The following is a 21,858-nucleotide window of genomic DNA, read 5'->3' on the forward strand; positions in this document are numbered from 1 at the left end:
TGATCACTTATATTTGGCTTTCTGCTCTTCCTTCAAAGCTTTGTTTCATCCTTCAGAACAAAATTCAGGGTGTCATAAAGGGAAAAGAAACTTAAGATTAATTAACACAGAGCCTTTTTCCACCTATTACCTGGTGCCTCTCCACCTTCCATAACAAACCATCCAGAGATTAGGTCCTCCTTTGTGGCTTCTGAGGTTTGGTATGGACAGTTGGTTACTTTGCATCTCATTGGAGATTGCCCCCACCTTTCTTAACCCTGAGGTTAAGAAAACCAGTGAGAGGTGGTTACATAAGGCTTGGTCACCTCCAGGGTTATACCAGTCTCTCATCTGCCCTAACACTATCGTAGTCTGCCACTGTCTCCACATTGCATTTGGCCCCTTTCTAAAAACATGTGCATTCTCACAAGGAGAGGAAACCATTCTGGGTAGAGGAATGTAGTTTAGCCCAGCATTAGAACTGGTTGGTGCTTTCTTGGTACTATGGGCTGGAGGGCCAGACCAGCTTCTGTCCCTGTTCCCGAACTACTACACCTGCCCAAGTCCTGCCCAACCAAAGGTCATTGGGAACCAGAAGAGCCTGTGAGAGGCAGGGTGAAGTATTGGTCGACAGTGGATTGGACTTTTAAAACAATGGCTATATAACGCAGATTGAGGCTGCAAACAAACTGACAGGTCGCGCTCAGTTTGCAGCCACCACAACCTTGTGTTAGGTTCCTAGAATAACTCGGTGAGCCTTCCTGATGGGATACAAGTGGGGTGGCTTAGTTGAAAGGTGGGCTGGAAAGCCCTACAAAAAGAATTAGGCCATGTAAGAGCCAGTGTCAAGGAAAACCTCAGTGGTCCCAATGTCTTTCATGGAGCCTTGAGTCCACATCCCAAAGCCGGTTCCGCGACAGGTGGGACTGCATCTGGCCTGGCTTGGGGAAAAGACTGCTTTGAGGAGGTAAGGTACACGAGCTTTGAAACGGTATTTGTATGTGAAGCAGGCGCAGGATGCGGTCTCCTTTAATGCTTGCGAAGAGGAAGTCCTGTTTTAAGGGAGGGAAAATGGGCCCAGAAAGACGGTGACATCATGCGGATCAGAGCGAGTCCCAGTCCCCGCCCTCTGACCTGCTGGAGAGGCCCTGCAGCCCCGTCCCGGACCAGGCTGGGGGTTCTTGACCCCCGGGGCGAGCTCGGAGACGTCCCCCACCTGCGGCGCCGAGAACGCGAAGGGCTCCCAGGTGCGGGGCGGGAAGGGGGAGGAGTCGCGGGGCGGTAAAGGGCGGGCGGCCGGCAGCTCAGGGAGAGCCCTGCACGCCCACAGTCCTGCTGCCTAGGCGCCTGTCGGGTGAGCGGGCGCGGGGCGCGCGGCTCGGTCCCTCGTTCCCCCCGCAAATCCGGCCCGCGACCAGCCATGAATGCTAGCGGCCCGGGCTACCCGCTCGCCTCTCTCTACGTGGGCGACCTACACCCGGACGTGACCGAGGCCATGCTCTTCGACAAGTTCTCTCCCGCGGGGCCCATCCTGTCCATCCGCGTGTGCCGCGACGTGGCCACCCGCCGCTCGCTGGGCTACGCCTACGTCAACTTCCAGCAGCCCGCTGACGGTGAGCCCCGGGGGAGGGCACGGTGCCCAGGGCACGGACCGGCGGGCGGCAGCGCCTCGGCCATCCGCGCCTTCATCTCTGGCTGCTCCTGCAGCTCCCATCTTGTAGCCGTGGAAACGGGCCCAGAGTTGTAGGGCGTGGGAAGGGCCCGGCCCCTGAGACAGAAACCGGCACTGACTACTGTGTGTTTTACTGGTGCTCCGTTTGACAGGTATTAGGGCTGAGGGAAAACAGCTAAGGGCTTTGGGGTCAAGCCCACCTGGAATCAGAAAGCCTGCAGCTGTGTATGTTCAGCAAATTAACTCGGATCATTCTGAGCTTCAGTTGTCCGTCTTTGAAATGGGATCCTACCTGCCTTAGAGAGTGTTTGGGAGGCTGAGAAATTTGAAGCTCCTGGGAGGAAGATGCCTAAGGGAACACAGGTGTGGAGCAGGGAAGGCAGGAGAGCTGGCCTCTGGCTGGGCCTCTCCCCTGTTCTGTAGCCAGCACCTCCTCCGCCCCAGCCTCCATGTCCTGTTTCTCAGAGCTGACAGCATTGATGAGAGCCTCCCACACGGGTATGTCCACATTGCTTGGGAGAGGAGAGGATAAAGGTTAAGAGTACAGGGTTTTGCTTGAGCTCTGCCAGTAGGGTGTGAGCTGGAGCACCAGCTGTCTGCGAAATGCAGCCAAGGCTTATTCCCCAGTAGTCAAAAGTGGTAACATAAGAAAAATAACGGTTACTATAATGTTCAGGCATAAGACTCCAAAAAAAGGCCTGTCCCAGCCAAGTCCAAAAGAGGATGCCCTTACTCTGAGTGTCCTGGGTGGATGGGGAGGTTCCCTGAGCTGGGAGGTTTGCTGGCATTGTTCTGCCTGTCACGAAGCTGGATTCCAGGGAGCCTTCACCTCTGCTCTGCTTTCCCCACCCACTGCCTCCTCATGTCCCTCCAAGCCCTGCATGACTGCCCTGCTGGGCCAGCCTCCATGGATGGGATAAACTGAGTTCCAGCAGAGAGGAGGGATTTTGCCCCAGGTGTTTATGAAAGGACTGAATGGAAAACTCAGACCTCTTGAAACTTGCTCCCTGAGTTCTCCATGGTTCCCCTCCATGCCTCTGAAACTAGAGTCCCTGGAGCCAGGGACAGCGTATTACCTGGAAGAGGGATAAACTGTAGCACTGGCAGGAGGCCGGACATAGGCTGCTGTTTTGAGACACACTACCATTTACCAGGCACCTATTTTGCACCAAGCATGAAGTATGAGGTACTTTGTATATCTTATTTCATTTCAGCCTGACCAATGACCTGGATGTAAGTGTTGTATCACCTTTTGTTAGATGTGGAAAGGTGGATAATGCTATCATCATCCTTACTTTACTTACATCTTCTCTCTGAGAGAAAGAGGCTCAGAGAGGTGACATCCACCTTCCTCAAAGCCTAGATCAAATTTCAACTCTGTGGCTATTTCCTCAAACTGTTGCTACTCTTTGTCATATGGACCCTCCTTGCATGTTTATCTACTCGTGTTCTTTAGAAACCACAGTAGACCTTGCTCTGCGACTGACTTTTCCCCTTTCCAAGCCTCAGTTTTCCCTTCTGTAAAATGGGGATAGGAATCATTGTTCGCATGGCTATGGTGAGGAGTTGAATGAGATCCTAACTGGAGGGTGGGAGGGCTGCCATGTACATGAGTTCCTTCTGTGTCCCTCCTGAGCCTTCAGGCTCTTATCTCCAGTGAGACCCAGTGGTGTTTTTTTTCTTTTTCTTTTTCCTCTTTTAATTTTCTCCCAGTTCAGTGGGCTTGAGGAAGGAAAATCCCCCTAACTTGCTCCTTCCTCTCCCCCTCCTGTCCAGCGGAGCGGGCACTGGATACAATGAACTTTGAGGTGATCAAAGGCCAGCCCATCCGCATCATGTGGTCCCAGAGAGACCCAGGACTTCGCAAGTCAGGTGTGGGCAACATCTTCATCAAGAATCTGGAGGACTCCATTGACAACAAGGCTTTATATGACACCTTCTCTGCCTTTGGGAACATCCTCTCTTGCAAGGTGGGAGTGCCTCTTTGGTGCGGCAGGTGGGGTCTGTATCAAATACCTGGGTGGTAGAGGGATGCCAAGCAACACCTCACTTTTACAGTTACGAGGTCTCTTCAGAAAAGCTCCAGGTGCAGCAAGCACTTGAAAGGTAGTCATTCTTTCAGTGTTATCTTCACAGAATGATCAGGCGTCACCTCTGTGTCAGCTATAGCCAATGCCAAAATTTAGTGGCTGTCAGCAAAAACCATTCATTTAGCTCCTAATTCTGCAGTTGGTGATGTGGGCTGAGTTCAGCTGGACAGTTCTGGTCTTGCCTGGGCTCCTTCATGTGCCCATGGAGAACTGGTTGCCTCTGCTTCTAGGAAGTGGTTGGCTGTCACATCTCAGCTTTCCTCCGTATGGTCTTTCACCCACCAGCAGGCTAGTCCAGGCTATTCTGATGGCAGTGGCAGGGTCCCAGGAGACAGAGTGGTAGCCCACCAGCCTTCTTGAGATCTAAGCCCAGAACTGGTACACTTACTTCCCATGCATCCTATTGACTAAAGCAAGTCACAAGGTCAGCCACATTCAGGTAAAAGGACAGTAGAAATTAGAGGACAAAGGGCATGGATACAGGGAGGCCATTAATTGAGGCCATCCTGGCAATCAGTGGCCACAGATTGTTTTTAAGGTTTCTGATACAATAGAATGGAAGTTCCATTAAAGTAGCGATCTTATTCTTATTCACCATTGTATCCCAGTACCTTGAATAAGATGTGACATGTGGTGGGTGCTCAATAACTATCTGTTGAGCAAATAGCTGTATTATCATTTAAGAAGGGCTCTGGTCATTTCTCTGACCTTGTAGATGAAGATCTTGAGGATCAGAGATCCTAGGGCAGGTCAGTTGATCCTGATGGCTTAAATCTGGGTATTTTGCCTCTAGATCTTCTGAAGACGGCAGTTAGCCTGCAGACTTTGGCATGTCCACCCTCCTGAGGAGGTGGGGGGGTGATAGCACCCTCTGTTAGGACCCTTCCTTGAGTACTACTGGGTGCCAGGCACAGTCAGAAAGTTCTTAGGCCTCACCACCTCCCTATGAATGAGGGTATATCCTCATGACCCAGAGGAGCAGGCACACTCACGAAGGTGCAGTAACTGCTAAGTGCTTTCATGATAGACAGAAAGGGCTATTTTCTGCTTTTAAGGATCAGTGGAAAAGATCTGTGGGGTCAGTTTTAACAAGAATAATAAACTTATCAAGTGCTTTTTATGTACTAGGTTTTCTGTATCCATAGCCCTATTATATTTCCCATAGCATCCCCTTAAGATATAAACAAGAGGAACCCTGTGTTATTTGACAGCAGAGAGACTCAGAGCAGGGGTCAGTTGTCCATGGTTAAATATTGTTACATGGGGATAGGAGGTAGGTGGGGGTAGGAGGTAAGTGGCAGAGCCAGGATTTGACCAATAGGTTTGCTGGCTGAGTTGAGGATAACTTAATAGGGAACAGCATGTCTGTCCCCATTATCCAGGCCTTGAGGCTGCCTCTGGGCCCCTGTGGATTGGACAGAAAGCTCTGTGTGACTCAGACAAGTCTTTGCAGGCCTAATGAGGCTCCTTTGTGGGCCTAGTTAGGTACAAGGAGCACAATGTGATTCCTGCCCCAGGGGTTCTCAGCTGCTTGCAGATGGTGAGACATGGGAATCGCTGGAAACTGGGCTCTGAGGGCAAAGCCCTAATGACCCATGTAGTCAAGGCCCAGGAGGGAGTGGCACATGGGTGCTCAGGACAGGTTTCTGTAGCACAGTGGAAAGAGCATTAGATCTGGAGTCAGGCACCCAAGTACAAAGCTCTGTCCAGCCACTGAGCAGAGAGGCAGCATAACATGGTCCATTAGACCTTGGACTAGAGGGCCAAACATCCTGGGTTCAAATCCTACTTCTTCTGGTACTGGGCCATGTGACCTTGACTGTTGTTTAACCTCTCCCACCCTCAAGTTCTCTCTAAAAGGTTGCAGTAGAGGGGGACCGTACCTAAAGGGTTGTTGCGAATGTATATTAACTCGGGTAATCTTCATAACATGTATAGCTCTTGAGAGGGTACCTGGCACATATTAAGCATCAAAATGGTAGCTATAATAATCACAAAGTTACTTCTGCTGGCTGGCGACCTTAGACAAGTCACTTATTCCTACTTTCTCCAATCAGACAGCTGAGGGCCCAGAGGTTAAAAACTGCCTAAAAGGGTGCTTAGGGCAAATTTAAAAAGTTAACCATGTGGTGTCCTTCCCAGGTGCTTGGCCCAGAATGGAGACCCAGCCAACATGACTAAATCTAATAGAAGAGCTGGGGCTTGAGTTGAAAGTGGAGCCCTTGTTGGGGGCTGGAGAGGCAGAGGCGTGTGTCTTGGCCCAGGATTCAGGAGCAGGGCCTATTGAGCATGGCCAGCCAGAGAGCCTCAGATGCCAACTTGACACAGTTCTGTAGAGAGTGTTGTGTCCCTAAGGGACATGGTCACAATTACATTTTGGAAAAAGCATCCCCTGGTCAACACGGAAGCTGGGTTGGGGGGCTGGGGGGGCTGAAAATGTCACCTAGCTGAGCTGCGGCAGTGGCTGCAGGGATGGCGGAGGCAAGGACCCCTTGAAAGGGATGTTTGGGGTCCCAGTGTAGGTTCAGCCGGAGGAATGGTAACTGCATGACCTGAAAATCTTGCCTTAAGTCAGGGGGCTTACAGATGTGTGCAGGATATTTGTGGGTCTTTTAAAAAACTGAAGTAAATTTGTTGAAACCATACATGAATTGGTAAAGTTTAAACAACGTGGAAGGAAGTAAAGCAAAAAAGAAGGCTGTGTCCCTTTCAACCCTTGTCCCCAGAAACAATGGTTAAGAGTTTTATGTGTGTCTGCTTAAAATTTTCCCATGTGTAGATGCCTACTTTAACCCAGATGAGCTTGTTTTTTTTTCCCCCCACTTAACAATATACCTCACAGATAACACTATGTTAGCCATATAATCTACCATGTTCTCTTCAACTGTGCAAGCACAGCAGACCAGTATGAATGTACTGTAACTTAGCCAGTCTCCGCATGATGGATATTCAGGTTGTTTCTGATTTGCTATTAGAAACAGGGGTGCAGGAGTGGGGGTTTGAATCTAATCCTTTTACCCACTGCCTTAGGAAGGTAATTAAAAGCTGGTTGATGGCATAGATGAGATCTCTGTTTAGTTTAAGGACACTCCCTCCTTACTGCTGTATGATCTTAAGCAAGTGGATTGACCTCTCTGAGCTTTAGTTCCCCATCTCTAAGAATGGAGCTGGTGTGTGATACAGGGTTCTCTTTCACAGGCACAGAGCAAGCACTCAGATATTAGTCGTTATCATTCTTTCCTACCTGAGCGGCCTGTTGGATGCTGTCCCTGTCCTTTTTCCCTGTGGCCCAGGTGGTTTGTGATGATCACGGCTCCAAAGGCTTTGGATTTGTCCATTTTGAGACCCATGAGGCCGCACAGCAGGCCATCAGCACCATGAACGGGATGCTGTTGAACGACCGCAAAGTGTGAGTGGTGGGACGAGGGGGCAGGGCCCAGGCCAAAGGGCCAGCATCCTGACACCACCAGCTGGGGGTGTGTAATGGCCCCGGGCACTGAACAGCAGCTGTCATTCTTCCTGGCAGTGTGACCTGGGAGCAACCCCCTTTCCCCTAATAATAGTTGGGCTGCTGATACGTGTTAGAGGATTGTTCTGAGTAGTAAATGACGTAATGATGTTGAAATTCTAGCAGGAACAGTTAATGACCATTAAATCATCAACAGACTCTGGGACTCTGTTCTCCAGCCTTCCACCATGGCTGTGATTTATTTTTCTTTTTCTTAAACATTTTGTGTTTTTTCATGGGAGTTTTGGACAGGAAGTAAAGTAGGCATGTGCTTAGCCTGCCATCGTCATACATTTAAGTTTGGCATCATCACCACTTCACAGATGGGAAAACAGATGCAGATGCTGGAGAGAATCTGCTTTGGCCGTCCCCATCTCCCTGTTTTATCCTGCCCATCTGGTGGCCCAACCCCATGCTTCCTGCTGTGGAGTGAGAGAGGCTTCGAGCTGGGAGATGTACAGAGAGTCCCTTTGTCCTGGGTTTCTCAGGGAAGGCTCCTGTCAACAAGACTGAACCTCTTCCCAGTTCCCAGAAGATTGTTCTGTTTGTTAGCTGCAATTTGCCCAAGTTTAACTTTGCTACTTGGTTTTCTTCAATTTTTAGTGCCAGCTACAACTCACTTATGCTAAATGTGTTACAGATACCATCACATTTTCTTATGCTTCATTTATTTTCCCCTTAATCAAAGATGCTTTCCTAGCTGTGTTTACATGGACCTGGAAATTACAATTTTTAAAATTGTATTTAAGTGATTTCAGTCCCTTCCCCCATAGCAGCACTGGCGTGGTTCTCTCACCACCGCTTCCCCAGTGTGCCCAGTCCGTGTTAAATGAATTAGCGAATCCCTGTGATGTGAGTTTGATCCCTAGTTTTACAGGAATGAACATGGAGGCTCAAAGAGGTTAAGTAACTTTGCCAAGGTCACACAACTAGGCAGCTGCAGAACAAGGATGCACGCCCTCATCTGTATAACTCCCAAGTTCATGCTCTTATCTCCTGTGCCCTCAGCTGCCTGGTAGGAGTTCCCTGTGTGCCTCCAGCCTATGATGGAACATAGACTCTTGGCTGTTGGAAGTGGTTGGGCCTTGGAGTGTTCCACTTAAGAACTATTGCCTTGTCCTCTCCCAGTGAGGGATACGGGGGACTGGAGGCCGGTGGCAATTGACCCAAGTGACCTGGGTTTGCTGGGTAGGCTGTGGTCGGGATGGGGTGGCTGAAGGCTGGCAGTTGCCTACCCTGTGGGTGTGTCCACAGCTTTGTTGACCACTTCAAGTCTCGACGGGAGCGGGCCGCAGAGCTGGGAGCTCGAGCAATGGAGTTCACCAACGTCTACGTGAAGAACTTCTGTGGGGATGTGGATGAGCAGGGCCTGCGGGACCTCTTCTCCCAGTTTGGTGCGCGTGTTCCCCAGGGGAACTGGGGATCACTTTCTCTTCTACTGCCAGGTGGGGCTGGGAGGCGGGGCTTTCCCGAGGCTCCCTGAGGACTTGTGGCAAGGGAGGGGAATACCTTGGGGTGTCCCTGACTCCCCTTTGAGCCAGGTTGGCCCTTCTCAGGGAAGATGCTGAGTGTGAAGGTGATGAGAGATGACAGCGGCCACTCCCGGGGCTTTGGCTTTGTCAACTTTGAGAAGCATGAGGAAGCCCAGAAGGTAGGAGCCTCCTATGGCCCTGTTCATGGAGGAGGTACTGAGCCAGTACTGGGAAGAAGGGAATCAGGACCTGGGGGCCCCTGCTGCCCCTGGAGGAAAAAGAATGCCCCTCCCCAGCTTGGGCCCACGTGAGCGGGGGCCCTGCCTGCTTGTGGTGAAGGCAGAAGGTTCCAGTCTCTTTAGCTTAGTTCCAAACCCTAAGGCTGACTTCTTTCATAGATTTCTTGCCTCATGGGAGGTAGAAAGGGCCTTTGAGACAGCCACCATCTTCTTGAATTGCTGGTGGGATTGAGGCCAGGGAGAAGTGCTGTATTATTCCTTGCTTCCAGTGTATTATTTCTTTGTAAATGTTGTTTTCTCTAAACACTTTCTTTCTCTGATGCTTTAGACCAGTGCTGTTTAATAGAAATAGAATATTAGCACATGTGTGATTTGAACTTTTCCAGTAGCCACGTTAAAAAGGGTAAAATAAACTGATTAATTATATTTTATTCAACTTAACATATTCAGGTTATCACTTCAGTGTGTATTCAGTATAAAAATTGAAATATTTTACATTCCCTTTTTTGTACTAGTCTTTGAAATCTGGTGCTATAGTGCATGTTTACTCAGACTAGCCATATTCTAGGTGCTCAGTAGTCTGGACAGTGTAGTTCTAGACTAGTTAGTGTCTGTTCTTTGGGTCTCAGCTGTACTTTCCTTCCTCCAGGAAGTCTCCTCTTCTGTGCTCACATGCTTCTGATGAGGTACCCGTCTGTCTCCAGCATTAGCGCCGGTCTCGGTGCACAGAACTGGGAGTAGGGGCTGGGTCTCGCTTCACCATGAAGTCGCTAGTATTGCACCTGCCAGTAGGTACAAGATACACATTTGCTGAACAAGTGAATGGTACAGGGTCACACAGTAAGTGACAAAGCTGGAACAATCATGTCCTATTTGGCCTCCCACCATAAAGCTTCTTTCCTGGCCACTGCCCCACTGAGATCATTGAACATGAAAGATCCCAGCTGGAGGTGGATTCTGGATAGAGACCTGGACCTGGTGCCGTCTTGACAGCAGCCACTTCTCACTGGGCACTTACCATGAGGCTAGGCACGTGGCTAGGGCTTTGCATACATCCTCACCTCTACTTCCACCAGTGTGGGCTCTCCTGTTGCTATTAGGTTCCACAAGGTCACAGCTAGGAAGAGAGACCCCTAGGATGAGAACCCGTTCTTTCTGACTCCAAAGTTTTGTTCGTAAATAAATGGCTCCTTTGAAAGGTAACTTTCTGTGTGTCCTTGGAAGTCCCACCCTCTCTCTAGGCTTTGGTTTCCCCAACTGTAAAATGACCAGTTGGAGTAGAAGGGTGAAACTGCAAGGGTCCGTAGCCTCCAATGTCTTAGAGGCTTCAGTAATGACCTTGAAGACTGCTGCAGAGCAAGCAGTTCCTGGGTCCCTAAGGTATATGTACATATGTTTGCACATTTAGATAGGGAAGCAAAAGTCATCATGTGAAAATATCTACTAATGAACTGACCACTTAAAAAGTCAGTTCACTTTCAAATTCTCCTCACTAACGCCAGTGTCTAATCCTAACCACTGAGTCAGTACCCACATGGGTCTGCTTTTTGCTGACGTTGGTGGATAAGTCCATGCAAATCCAGTTCAGTATAAATGGATTGCAAAGAGAAGTTTCATATCTTGCAGAAGATGTAGGATTTCATGCAAAGTCCCTGACAATTTAGGATCTGGCAGGCTTAGGCCAGTTAAATGAAGAAAAGTAAAATCAGCAAGGGTTAAGACAGATGTCAAAAAAAAAAACCCTAAAGCCCTCATAGTTTGCACAAAGAATTCTTTGTGCTGTGAAACCCAACATGAAGTGAAGGATAGGATTCTGCTCTCATGCCATTTTGAAAGAATTATGCTTGCTGTTTTGTTCAAATACTCAGTGTGTAGGTACAGTTAGAACCTAAACGTTACATTGAAACTTGCAGTTTCCCATGTTTTCCTTTTTAAGGGAGAGCCCAAATCAAATTGTTTTAATCTACAGTTTATTCTTAAATTTTGTCCCATGTTTTGTAAAAGTGGATTCACCACACATGGCCTTTATCCTGGTACTGATATCTCTCAGCTAACCATGCTGACTGGCTTGCAGGTGGCCCCTGTAGGTCCAGAAGATGGGACTGAAGGCCAGGCCTCATCTGGTGGTTACCAAGTGCTCCCTCCCTGTTTCTGCACAGGCTGTGATGGACATGAATGGGAAGGAGGTGAGCGGACAGCTGCTTTACGTGGGCCGGGCCCAGAAGCGGGTAGAGCGTCAGAATGAACTGAAGCGCAGGTTTGAGCAGATGAAGCAGGACCGGCTGAACCGTTACCAGGTGCGGGGTGGGCCTCTTCTGTGCGAAAGTGCCCGTGACTCCTGCCTCTTGCAGTCCCACTCCTGGGAACTTGACTTTGGGGGCACTGCAGCTTCCAGGTGACAGGCATGCTGAGTGACTGCTGGGAGGCATGGATGCTGTACAAGACCAGGGACACGGGGCTTGGTGGGCGGGGCTTCCAGTGCACCCCCTCTACCCATGGCCATCTGGGGCTTGGAGGGAGGGGTGCATTTTGTGGCTCCCTTCCTTCCAGGGCGTGAACCTGTATGTGAAGAACCTGGATGACTCCATTGATGATGAGAAACTGAGGAAAGAGTTCTCTCCCTATGGAGCGATTACCAGTGCCAAGGTGAGGGCCAGGGGAGCCTACAGGGGTGGCTTCCAGGGAGTTGGTGTTGAGCAACTTCCTCCTTTTGGAGTTTTGGGGGTTTTGTCTGACCCCACTGGAGCTTGTCCATCTGCAGCCTGGTCTGGAATGGAGGGAAAGAGGGTAGAAATAGAGTCCCAGTCACATTGTGGACTTATTGGGGCCCATTGTAACCTTGGTTCATGCCGCAAGCATTTATTGAGTGCCTACTGTATGCCAGATTCCAGAAACTCATGTCTCAGAGTCTCCATTGACTTTTGTTGTCTGGCCTTGGCCAGTGACATGACCCCTTCTGGGCCTCAGTTTTCCAATCTGGAAAATGAGAGTGTACCGTTCTTCATTAATTCTTCCCCATTTATTGAGCACCTGCCATGTGCCCAGCCCCCTTAGCACCTGAGATGTGGCAACTGGCTGTTCTCGGTACCTCTGTGACCTTGAGGAAATGTCTGAATCCCATCTATAAGATGAGGGTGTTGGGCTCACTGATAGTTCTCAACCATGGCTTGTCACTGAAATCCCCTGAAGAGCTCCTAAATATACCTGAGTCAGTCAAATTGAATGTTGGTCTCATAGAGTAGGGCTTTAGCATTTTATTAAAAGCCCCCGATGATTTTAAGATGACCCAATGGTCATTCATTCTATAGTTAAGCACCTGCTGTTTTACCAGGCCCCCTGGGGAGCATACAGGAATAGGGCAGATATGGTCCTTACCCATAAGTAGCTTAGTCTAGTAGAGAAGTCAGATGCATCACTAACTCAAATCTGCAGGGGGTGTGTCAGGATGAAGAGTGGGGATGCTGGAGGTGGAGCTGCAGTAGCTCAGTGGAACAAGGAGAGCTTCCTGTACAAAGTGGCACTGACAGCAAGGTTTGACTTGGCTGTGAGAAGATAGGGAGTTGCAGGTGAAAAAGGAACTTTCCAGAGATATCAGCCACCTGGGGTGTGATGGGGCTGCGCATGTGATGTGATGGCTGGGTTCTTAGGAGGTGGTCTAGAGGTTCATTTGCCTGCTGCATCCAATCTGAAATGTCTTCCAGGGAGCCTAGTATTTGGGAAAGAAGTTCTAACAATTTCTGGCTTAAGGATCTTTTGGGGAAGAAAAAGTGGCAGAAAGCTGTGGGAGATGTAAATTAATCATCAGTGAATTTGCTTAAATGTTATAAAAAGCTGTGGGCCCCCTTTCCCAGCAAATGTTATCTGGTGTAGTATTGTGGTTGAAAGCTGGAATTTTAAAGTTAATTAGAGTTAGGTCAAGATCCCAGTCCTACCATGAGCTAGCTGTGGAACTGGAAGGAAGTGACTTTGCTTTGTGGACCTTGTTTACCCGCCTGTAAAATGGGGGCAACATTACCTACCTCCTAGAGGTGTCCTCAGCACTGAAGAGCCTACATGTAGAGCACTTGCACAGGACGAGCAGTGAAATAATGATCTAATTCTTCACACATGTTGCGTAGAACTTCAGGAGATTCACCTGTCTTGAGGACTCCTTGAAGGAAAGGCATTGTAAAAAAATATCTGGATTTTTTTGGAGTTGAGGCACACCTGGGGTGGCTATTTTATTAACTGACCAACCAGGTTATAAAATGGGGATTTTATAGAAGTTTATATATATTTTTATATAACTTAATATATTTTATATTTTATATAAAATAGTGATTATGAAAATTCAGTGAATTAATGTATATAGTGCTTACAACACTCTCAGATTCATAATTAGCTCGGCCTACTGGTAGGTACCAATTTTATTTTTTATGAATAGAAGTTCTTATTAACATGTTAAGACAATATTTTTGTGCCAAGAAAATTCTGTCTGATGATGCCTGTGGACTCCTTCTGACAATATTTTTAAATGCATAAAAATATTCATAGGATTGCAAAAAATAATTATATTAAAATAATTATCAAAATTCTAAGGTGACAGCAGTACATGCTTTAATTAATGCATCAAACTAAGATCTAGTGAAGTAGCAATTAGCATAAATGATATTTTGAGATCAGCAATTATGTGATATGTGATAATTAATATTATAAGCACAACTAATACTACTATGGTATTTTTTTGTTGCCTGTATTCAAAATAGAAGGAAATGCGAATGTGGCAATACAGATGCCATTTTCTCCCCATCCAAGTTCAGTCTCCCTGAAGTCTATCCATTGACCTCCCTGAGGGGATCTGTGAATTCTCAGGTTCAGGCCCCTATACTAATGGGTAGAAAATGCAGTTTGAAAATCACTGATGTGGAGCATTGGCTCTAATAAAGAAGATTTAATAATTAGCACAAGTCTTCTTTGGGGTGTGTAAACTAGGCCAGTGTCTTGACCCTAAAAAAGATCGAGAACTGTAAATGCACTGTGGATTGGATTCTGGAAGAAAAAAATATTAGAAAAACTAGTGAAATCTGAATGTTAATAGCATTGTAGTTAATATTGTAGCTAATAATTAACTGTCCCAATGTAAATATTGTAGTCTTGGCAAATATCCTGTGTTAACACTGGGGCAAGCTAGGTGAAAGATGTGTAGCAACTCTGTTCTATTTTTGCAACTTTCCTAATAAATCTAAGGTTATTCCAAAATAAAAAGGTTCTTTTAATAAACAGGCTAAGAACCTCTTCCCCAGATTCCTAGAGAGTTGGCTTAGTGTCTGGCAACAGCAGTGATTTACCAGAATGGGGCACTGGGTTCAAGTTCTGGCTAATGTATGACCCCGTGGCTGGGTGAGCCCTGGACAAGTCACTCCTTTTTTATTTTTATGGTAATAAGAACTTTTATTTTAAAGAAAATTACCAGAATAAAGCCCCTAAAATATAAATTCAGTTTATATTCATATTCCTTACAAATCTCTATATTGGAATCTCTAGACAATATAGCTCTTAAGTTTTTATGTTCATAATTTACAAATGCACTAAAGAATTGTATAGGTCATTTAATAAAACCCAAGGAGTAATTGAAATGCAGGTTCACGTAGTGAACCTCAACCAACATGTTTAGGATCGTGGCCCTGGTGGAAGAACCCTGTGACCTATTAGATTTTAACCAGTCCTCAGCTGCCATCTCACCTCATTATAGTCCCTCTGATGAAAGTAGATACAGTAACAGTTTAAGCCAGCTTTCCATCACAGCTTAGGAACATCTGTTCAGCAGGAAAACTCAGAGATAAAAACAAATCCTGAAATGGTCTGTTAGGCAGCAAGCAGCCCTCCGTTAGCAAGTGGACTGGTCTCTGCACATCACCCTCGAGCCTCCCTCTGTCCCCCGTGAAGTGGGCGTGGCAGTGCCTCCCTGGTCGGGTGGCTGTGCACCTGCCGCTAGAAGGCATGCCGAGAATCTGGTATGCGGTGGGCCTCAGTAAATGTGTGGGTGACAGTGCACAACTAGACTGCAGTTTCTCCTGGGCCTGCTCAGTGCCGGGCTGGGCCCCGGGCCAGAGCAGGGTGGGGGGAGCATGGCCCCAGGAGTCCTTCCCTTCCCCCAGCAACCCTTGTCTTGTCTTGCTTTTAGGTGATGACAGAGGGTGGCCACAGCAAGGGGTTTGGCTTTGTATGTTTTTCCTCTCCAGAAGAGGCGACAAAGGCCGTGACAGAGATGAATGGGCGCATCATCAGTACCAAGCCACTGTACGTGGCACTGGCCCAGCGCAAAGAGGAGCGGAAGGCCATCTTGACCAACCAGTACATGCAGCGCCTCTCCACTGTGAGGGCCCTGGGTGGCCCCCTCCTGGGCTCCTTCCAGCAGCCCGCCAGCTACTTCCTGCCTGCTGTGCCCCAGGTGATGGCCTGCCCACAACCAGCCCGGCCGCACCCTTCCCGTGGACACCAGGTGGAGCAGGAAGACAGAGCCTCAGGGGCAGACATGGGTTTCCAGCTTGTGGCTGGCAGGCCATTTTAACTCCGTCTGTAACGGGGGTGGTAGTGTTGCTCTCCAGAAGCACTTACCATTTGGACAGGTTTGTGCATGTTACGCCGAAAAAGATCCTCATGGTCAAATTAAGTTTGAGAAATACTCCATTTAACAAAAGAAACCTAGATTTCTTTACAATAGATGCTATTCTACCCTACTGTGCCAGTATACATTATGACTTTCCAGAGCCAGCAGAGGGTATGTGGCATTTCAACTTACATGTAGATGGTCATTTTTTGTGGGATGTCTGCTAATCTCTCTCATGGATGTTAATGTCCTAAGGAACATGCTTTGGGAAGGAGTTCATGTGACCTTAAGGAAGTGGAAAGATGCCAGCCATCAGTGGCTCCTAGGACCAGGGCATCCCTGCTTTTTTTAGCAGCAGCTTAAGCTGGCACAAGTTAGAGCAGGATGTGTCACACTGAGTGCAGACCATGGGCCTAGTAACTCTGAAAAGAAGGGCAAGGATTGAACCTGAGATCTTGGGTTCAGGGCCAGGACATCCTGAGATGGGAAGCAGGAGTCTTTATCCCAGCCTTGTGGGTCTTTCCTAACCATTCCCCTGGAAGGGACAGTGGACTTCCTACAGTGGTGTCCCCGAGGGGATGTGGTTCTCCCCTCCTCCGCTGTAGCCACCCTCACTCTAGGTGGTCTTCTCCCACACAGCCTCCAGCCCAGGCTGCGTACTATGGCTCTGGCCCACCCATCCAGCCTGCTCCCAGGTGGACCGCCCAGCCATCCAGACCCTCGTGTGAGTGACCAGCCCCTTCCACCCTCAGCCTGGCCCATGTGTAACACAGCCGTTAAGAACCCTGGCTTTGGCCATGCCTGGCTCTGCTACTTCTCAGGCCATTCATTTGGGTGGGTAACCTCACCTCTGAGCCTCAGTTTCCTCTTCTAAATGAGAAGTGTGGAAAGTGCCAAACACAGCTTTGAGCCTGTACAAGATGCACAGTTGTAGCCATTATCTTAGTAGCTCCAACGATTGTCTGCTTTGACTGTGAAAATGCCTGCAAAGCTGGGAGAATGCAACTCCTTGGGCTGTATTATTGACGAACACTCAGAGTGCAGTTCACCCTGACTTGAACCTGTCTCGGGGACTGAGGGGTGTAGTCAGGACGTTGACTTGGTGACTGCAGATTCCACACCCCTCCCCTGAGTTCTGGGTCCCTGAATTCACTTGTCTTTTTGCTGTGAATGTCCTAGTGCCGCTTTCTATTCCATTCCTCACCTGGACCCATCAGGGCGCAGTGTGACACTCTGATTTCCCCCTTCCTCCCTTTTCTGTCCATGTTCTCTGTACCACAAGCTGCCTACTCTCCAGCTGCCTCGTTGGGCCAGCTGCCAGCTGTGTCCCGGCACCCCCCGGCCCAGGTCAGCAGTGTCCGGCAGGCGTCCACCCAGGTGCCACGCCTGGTACCCCACACCCAAAGAGTAGGTGAGTGAGGGCAGGGCCAAGGGGAGTGGGTGTCTGAGGGGGTGGGCTGGGGGCCCGGTGCTGGGTCCGCCCAGGTGGGGAGGTAGACCTGGCGTCCATGGTGACCTTGCCATTCACCCTCCTGGAGAGCGGGACTGATTTCGGAGGCTGAGGAGCATGGCCATTAGGCTGGGCCCAAGTCCCACAGACCCAGTGCCTGGGGCTACCTCTGTGGCCTTGCTCACTATCTGGTCACCTCATCTTTAAAATAGGGATGGAAACAGTAGTCCGGTTTTGTTGTGAGGATGACTAAGACCATGTGTGTGAGGGCTCAGCACCAGATCTGAACCTGAGTGAGGACTGGAGCAGCTGTGAACAGGGTGTGAACTTTGGACAAGAACACCCGCTCCTTCATTTGGCTGGTGTTTGTGCGTCTCTGTGTGGGCCCCCCACTCAGCACTGGGGAGTCTATGTGAATGCCCGCCTCTTTAAGCTCTATGGCTTTACACTGGGCCAGGTCCTAACACCCCTGCTTACTTCTTACAGCCAACATTGGTACCCAGACCACAGGACCCGGTGGAGCAGGAGGCTCTACACCGGGCGGGCTTCTCCTGACACACAGATACTCCTCAGCCACACACAACACTCATGGGGTAAGGCTGTTCCAACTGCCCACCTAGTCCACCTCTAGGGGTCCTGGCTCAGAACCTTGGCTAAGATGCTGGCCCTCTCTGGGCCTTTGTGTATTGTTTAATTATTGAATTGTAAAGTTTTATTTATTAACATGTACAATCAAGAAGAGATCACCCTTACTAACAGAAAGGGGGAAAGGGCCAGGATCACAGTTGGTTATTACAATTTGCTTTGGGTTATTGCCAAAAGTAACTTGGATTTCCTTAGTATTTATGTTGAGCAGCAAGGAAAGGTATTGTAGAAATATGCTGAATCTTGAAAGGGTGTGATTAATCTGAAAAAACACTGAAAACATCTGTAATTAAATTAAAAGACTGTGTATTATCTCCCTGCCCCTGGTAAGGTCTTAAACTCAGCATTTATCATATCCTGTTTAGAATTTTGATGTGTATACTTTGAGCTACTTCTTGCAAAATGAACAATAATAATATTTAAACAGCAAAATGCCTTTTAAGTTACCAAGATGTGAAAGGCTCAGAAGCATGCTGGGGATGTGGCCAATAAAGCTACTTGATAAAAAGTACTTTATTTGGCATGAAGTGATTAGTAATGTGTAGCTTTCATTTGGCAACATTCACTGGGGGCCTTTACAAGTTCCTGGCACCAAAGAAAACATCTCAGAGTAACTTTGTCTAGGTCACTGCCCTTGGTAGGGATTCTATCCCACCCAACTGCCTGTACCTTGCCCCCCTGCGCCCCTCTTCCAGAGCCTTCCAGGAGGCCTGTGCTCCCCTGACAGGGTAAGTGTTTGGAGGCCTTGTCCTTCTCTGGTGGTTAAGGGATGTGTCCCCGGCACCATGTGCAGGCCCAGGAGCCCGCTGTGTGCATCCCCGGACAGGAGCCACTGACCGCGTCCAGGCTGGCCGCAGCACCGCTGCACGAGCAAAAGCAGATGATTGGTGAGTGGCTGGCTCCCCTAGTCTGGAGCAGGGACAGGCGGATGAGAGCTCGCTCGCCTGGTGGGAAACTGTGAGTGGAAGTCAAACATAAGGACAAGGTCCAGCTTTGCTGCTGCCCAGCCTGCTGGATGACCTTGCCTGAGTCACCTCTGCCCTGTAGGCCCTGTTCTCTTAAGACATTGTCAGACCAGATGGTCCTGAGCTTTCATCTGCTCTGCTGTTCTGCGACTCTGACTTAGGCTGTGGAAAGATCCCAGGGGCAGAGAGATCAGGGGCCAGGAGGAGTAAGTAAATGGTCTTGGGTTTGTGGTGAGAAATGGCCCCTCAGGTGGGTGTTGCAGCTCCTCACACCTCTCCCGCATGGGAAGATGGTGCCACCACACTTCATGTTTCCCAGTGCCCACTGCAGGGAGGTGGGAAATCAGCGTGCTTGGAGCAAATAAGTGTGTTCCTACTGGACTCTGAATGCCGCGTGCAATTCATCTCATCCCTGAGGTCTGACGAGCCCTGTGAGAGGGTGCCACTAACTGCTGATTTAACGAACAAGCTTACTGCTGACTGGCAGACCCTCTTCGTCATGGCCACCAAGATCTCCAGACCCTTTTCTAAAGGCCCCCATTGCTGCACCCTGTTGTCTCCTCAGCTCACTTGGGGTTTTGCCATTTTACAACCCACCCCTCAAAGAGGTGGGCTTAAGAGACAGAAGGCTCTGTTAGCAGTTCCCTGTAAACATCCCTTTCCCCCTGAGCTGCTCCCCCACCCCTTATAAGGCACCCAGCACCTGCCCTGGCTCAGTCTTCCACACATGGCTGAGACGGGCTGGCCACCAACACTAGGCCCTGTCACTAGAAGTACCTGAAGGTGGAAGGCGAGTTTATCTGTGTATTTGGTTCCCTACCCCTGAAAAAGTCAAGTTCAGCATTATATCCTTCCTAGAATTTCAACATGGAGACTTGGAACTATTTCTTGCAAAATGAACAAGAGTAGTCTTTAAATAGCAACCAACTTTTTGCCAAACCCTATGCAGATTCTTTCATGTATAGTATCAAACTGATTCTTCAAATTAGCCTCTGAAGTGGGGTTTGCTATGCTTACGCTATGGTTGGGAGAGGCACCCAGTGAGGCTAAGTAACACAGCCTGGTAGGGGCAGTTCTGGAACAAGCCCCCCCCCCCCATGCCTCTGTTTCATTCCACAATACCACCTGGGGGTGCAGGGGTGGGGGAGGCATCAGCCAGCTGTGTGCCATTAGAGGCTGTTCCTTATAGGTGAGCATCTTTACCCTCTTATCTACGATGTGCATACCCAGCTGGCTGGCAAGATCACGGGCATGCTGCTGGAGATTGACAACTCGGAGCTGCTGCTCATGCTGGAGTCTCCAGAGTCCCTCAAGGCCAAGGTGGGCTAGAGCCTGGGGGCTGGGAGCAGGGAAAGCAGGAGGAACAACAGCAAAGGCCTCTCCTAGTTGAGCTGGGAGGACGCTGCCTGAACAGATGACATTTATCTTGTTAATACCAGCCAACACTTGCCAAATCTTAGCATGGGGCTTGCTCCTTCAGTCCCTCCAGATTCATTCTCTGCAGCTCCATGTACAAGGTTTTGGTAGGAGCTACGGTCTGACTCAATACAAGGGTTAAGGTTCTTCTCGTCCAGCAGGGCATGTATGTCTGAGAAAGTGGCCCTGTGTTTCTGTCGTGGGAGCTTACAAGCAGCAATAGGAATATTGTGGAGGGAAAGAAATTTTTGTAGCATGCTGAGGTGTGGGAGGTCAAGGCCCTCCTGCAACCCTACTGGGGCGCTGCCCTAAATTCCTCCCTTTCCATCCCATAGGTAGAAGAGGCCCTGGCAGTGTTGCAGGCACACCAGGCCACTGAGCAGACAGTGAATGTGCACTGAACCCAGGTGAGTGGAATGGTGGCAGAAGCCGAGCCCAGAGAAGCTGGGAAGAACCCTTTCTTCCAGCTTTCTCAGAGGCATCAAGGAGTTTAGGGGAGGCTGTGAGGGTCAAAGGAGGAGACAAGCTGTGTGACTAGATGGGTGCTGTCTCTCGTACCAAGTGAAGGAGGTGCCCCCTTGGCAGCTGCCCTGCCTGGCCTCGCTCCGAGCAGGCTGGGCTTTCCCTGGGTGCTGCCTAGCTTGGCCTACTCTGCATCCTTAGTTGAAGAATGGGTGGTTGTCATACATCAGAAACATTTATTTTTAACCTTTCATCCCCCAGAAAATGGAATCCTCCCTCCCCTGACAAGAGAACAGCGTTTCCTGCTCTGGACTCTAAGGCCCTGTGAACCATGACTTATTTCTCAGTCGTGCTGTATCAGTGCTTGAGCTCTGTGTGGGTAGAAGGCTGACCACCCAGCCAGACTGTCTGTGCACCTTTGCTTTGTGCATTAAAAAGGGCTGCAAACTTTCCTGTCTCCTAGGAGGCCTTCTTGCGTCTGAGGGGGGTGGGGCAGAGCGGGGAGCAGACTCGCCTGGGTTGGGGCTTTGCTGAAGGGACAGAACCCCAAAGTGCTGCTCCAGGACACAGAGAGTGTACACCAGAAAAGACCTGTCAGGAGCTGAGCGGGACCATGGGTAATAGCCCCAAAGGAGCAGCCACCCACCCATCAGAGGTGCAGTGGTGACGAAATGATCATCACCACACAGCCCTGAGAGGATGAACTAAAGCCACAAGCGCCCACATCTGATGCACGTGGCGGTTTCCGAATGCCTGGCTTGAGCACTCTATGTGCAGGTAAACGTCTCTGAAGCAGCAAGGGCTTCCATGCTCTGGCCTGAGGGACTGAGGGCTTGTGGAACATAATGAGGAAGAATCCTTAGGATACCTTCCCAAGTCATGTTTACCTTCAGTGTTCTCATTAGTAAATCAAGATACTTGCCTTCCAAACCTTGGGAAGAGATTGTGACAGTGTCACCACTAAACTGGCCTCAAATCAGGTAAGAGTCATGCCTGCTTAAGAGGTGGCAAGAAAAGGGGTACAGTTCCCCACTTTGAAATGGTCCCCTGGCCACCCCCATGGAGTTTCTGGACTCCAGGATCCACTTCAGCTTGCAGGTCTCTGACTGCTCGGACAGCAGACTCCTCCTCCAGAGATCAGAAGCAGCACGCGCACCGTGGGATGCTGCTCAGCGCTGTACGTGATACAGATGGAGGGACAGTGAAAACACTCTGCTGTTTTATGAAGTCATCAAACTTCTGCTCCATTAAGGGGAGGGTCATTTAAATAGGACATGCAGCCCAGAGAGGGGAGGCAAACCTTAGTTCTAGCAGGATTCTAGAGCACACCTAGCCTCATCCACGTTTTGTGGACTTGAGTGGTACTTCCTG

At 49.3% G+C, this 21,858-nt stretch overlaps 1 protein-coding gene across 8 annotated transcripts; it reads left to right on the forward strand.

Annotated features, from left to right (window-relative positions):
• Positions 1–66: 66 nt before the first annotated feature.
• PABPC1L (poly(A) binding protein cytoplasmic 1 like) lies at positions 67–20,937 on the forward strand. Of its 8 annotated transcripts, none has more exons than XM_036902180.2 (15): positions 113–1,592; positions 3,428–3,621; positions 7,035–7,150; positions 8,504–8,694; positions 8,806–8,900; positions 11,120–11,257; positions 11,511–11,606; positions 15,124–15,390; positions 16,189–16,273; positions 16,832–16,960; positions 17,486–17,592; positions 18,438–18,531; positions 19,799–19,929; positions 20,361–20,432; positions 20,749–20,937. In XM_036902180.2, exons 1-14 carry the CDS (start codon positions 1,400–1,402, stop codon positions 20,424–20,426), a joined length of 1,902 nt encoding a protein of 633 aa, XP_036758075.2. In that variant the 5' UTR covers positions 113–1,399; the 3' UTR covers positions 20,427–20,432; positions 20,749–20,937. The 8 variants fall into 8 exon arrangements, 7 of the variants coding, with proteins under 7 accessions (XP_036758078.1, XP_036758075.2, XP_036758076.2 ...); XM_036902181.2 differs by having other exon boundaries at positions 8,504–8,643; XM_057503014.1 differs by lacking the exon at positions 113–1,592 and having other exon boundaries at positions 3,485–3,621; positions 6,940–7,150.
• The last annotated feature ends 921 nt before the right edge of the window (positions 20,938–21,858 follow it).

The sequence above is a fragment of the Manis pentadactyla genome, chromosome 5, assembly GCF_030020395.1.
Source record: "Manis pentadactyla isolate mManPen7 chromosome 5, mManPen7.hap1, whole genome shotgun sequence".
Lineage (NCBI taxonomy): Eukaryota > Metazoa > Chordata > Mammalia > Pholidota > Manidae > Manis > Manis pentadactyla.

Bases quoted from the DNA above. Each gene is read 5' to 3' on its own strand.
- PABPC1L (XM_036902180.2), top strand. From the start codon at position 1,400: ATGAATGCTAGCGGCCCGGGCTACCCGCTCGCCTCTCTCTACGTGGGC. The intron at 11,258-11,510 runs GTGCGGGGTGGG...CCTTCCTTCCAG, and splicing joins ACCGGCTGAACCGTTACCAG to GGCGTGAACCTGTATGTGAA. The intron at 18,532-19,798 runs GTGAGTGGCTGG...TGTTCCTTATAG, and splicing joins CGAGCAAAAGCAGATGATTG to GTGAGCATCTTTACCCTCTT.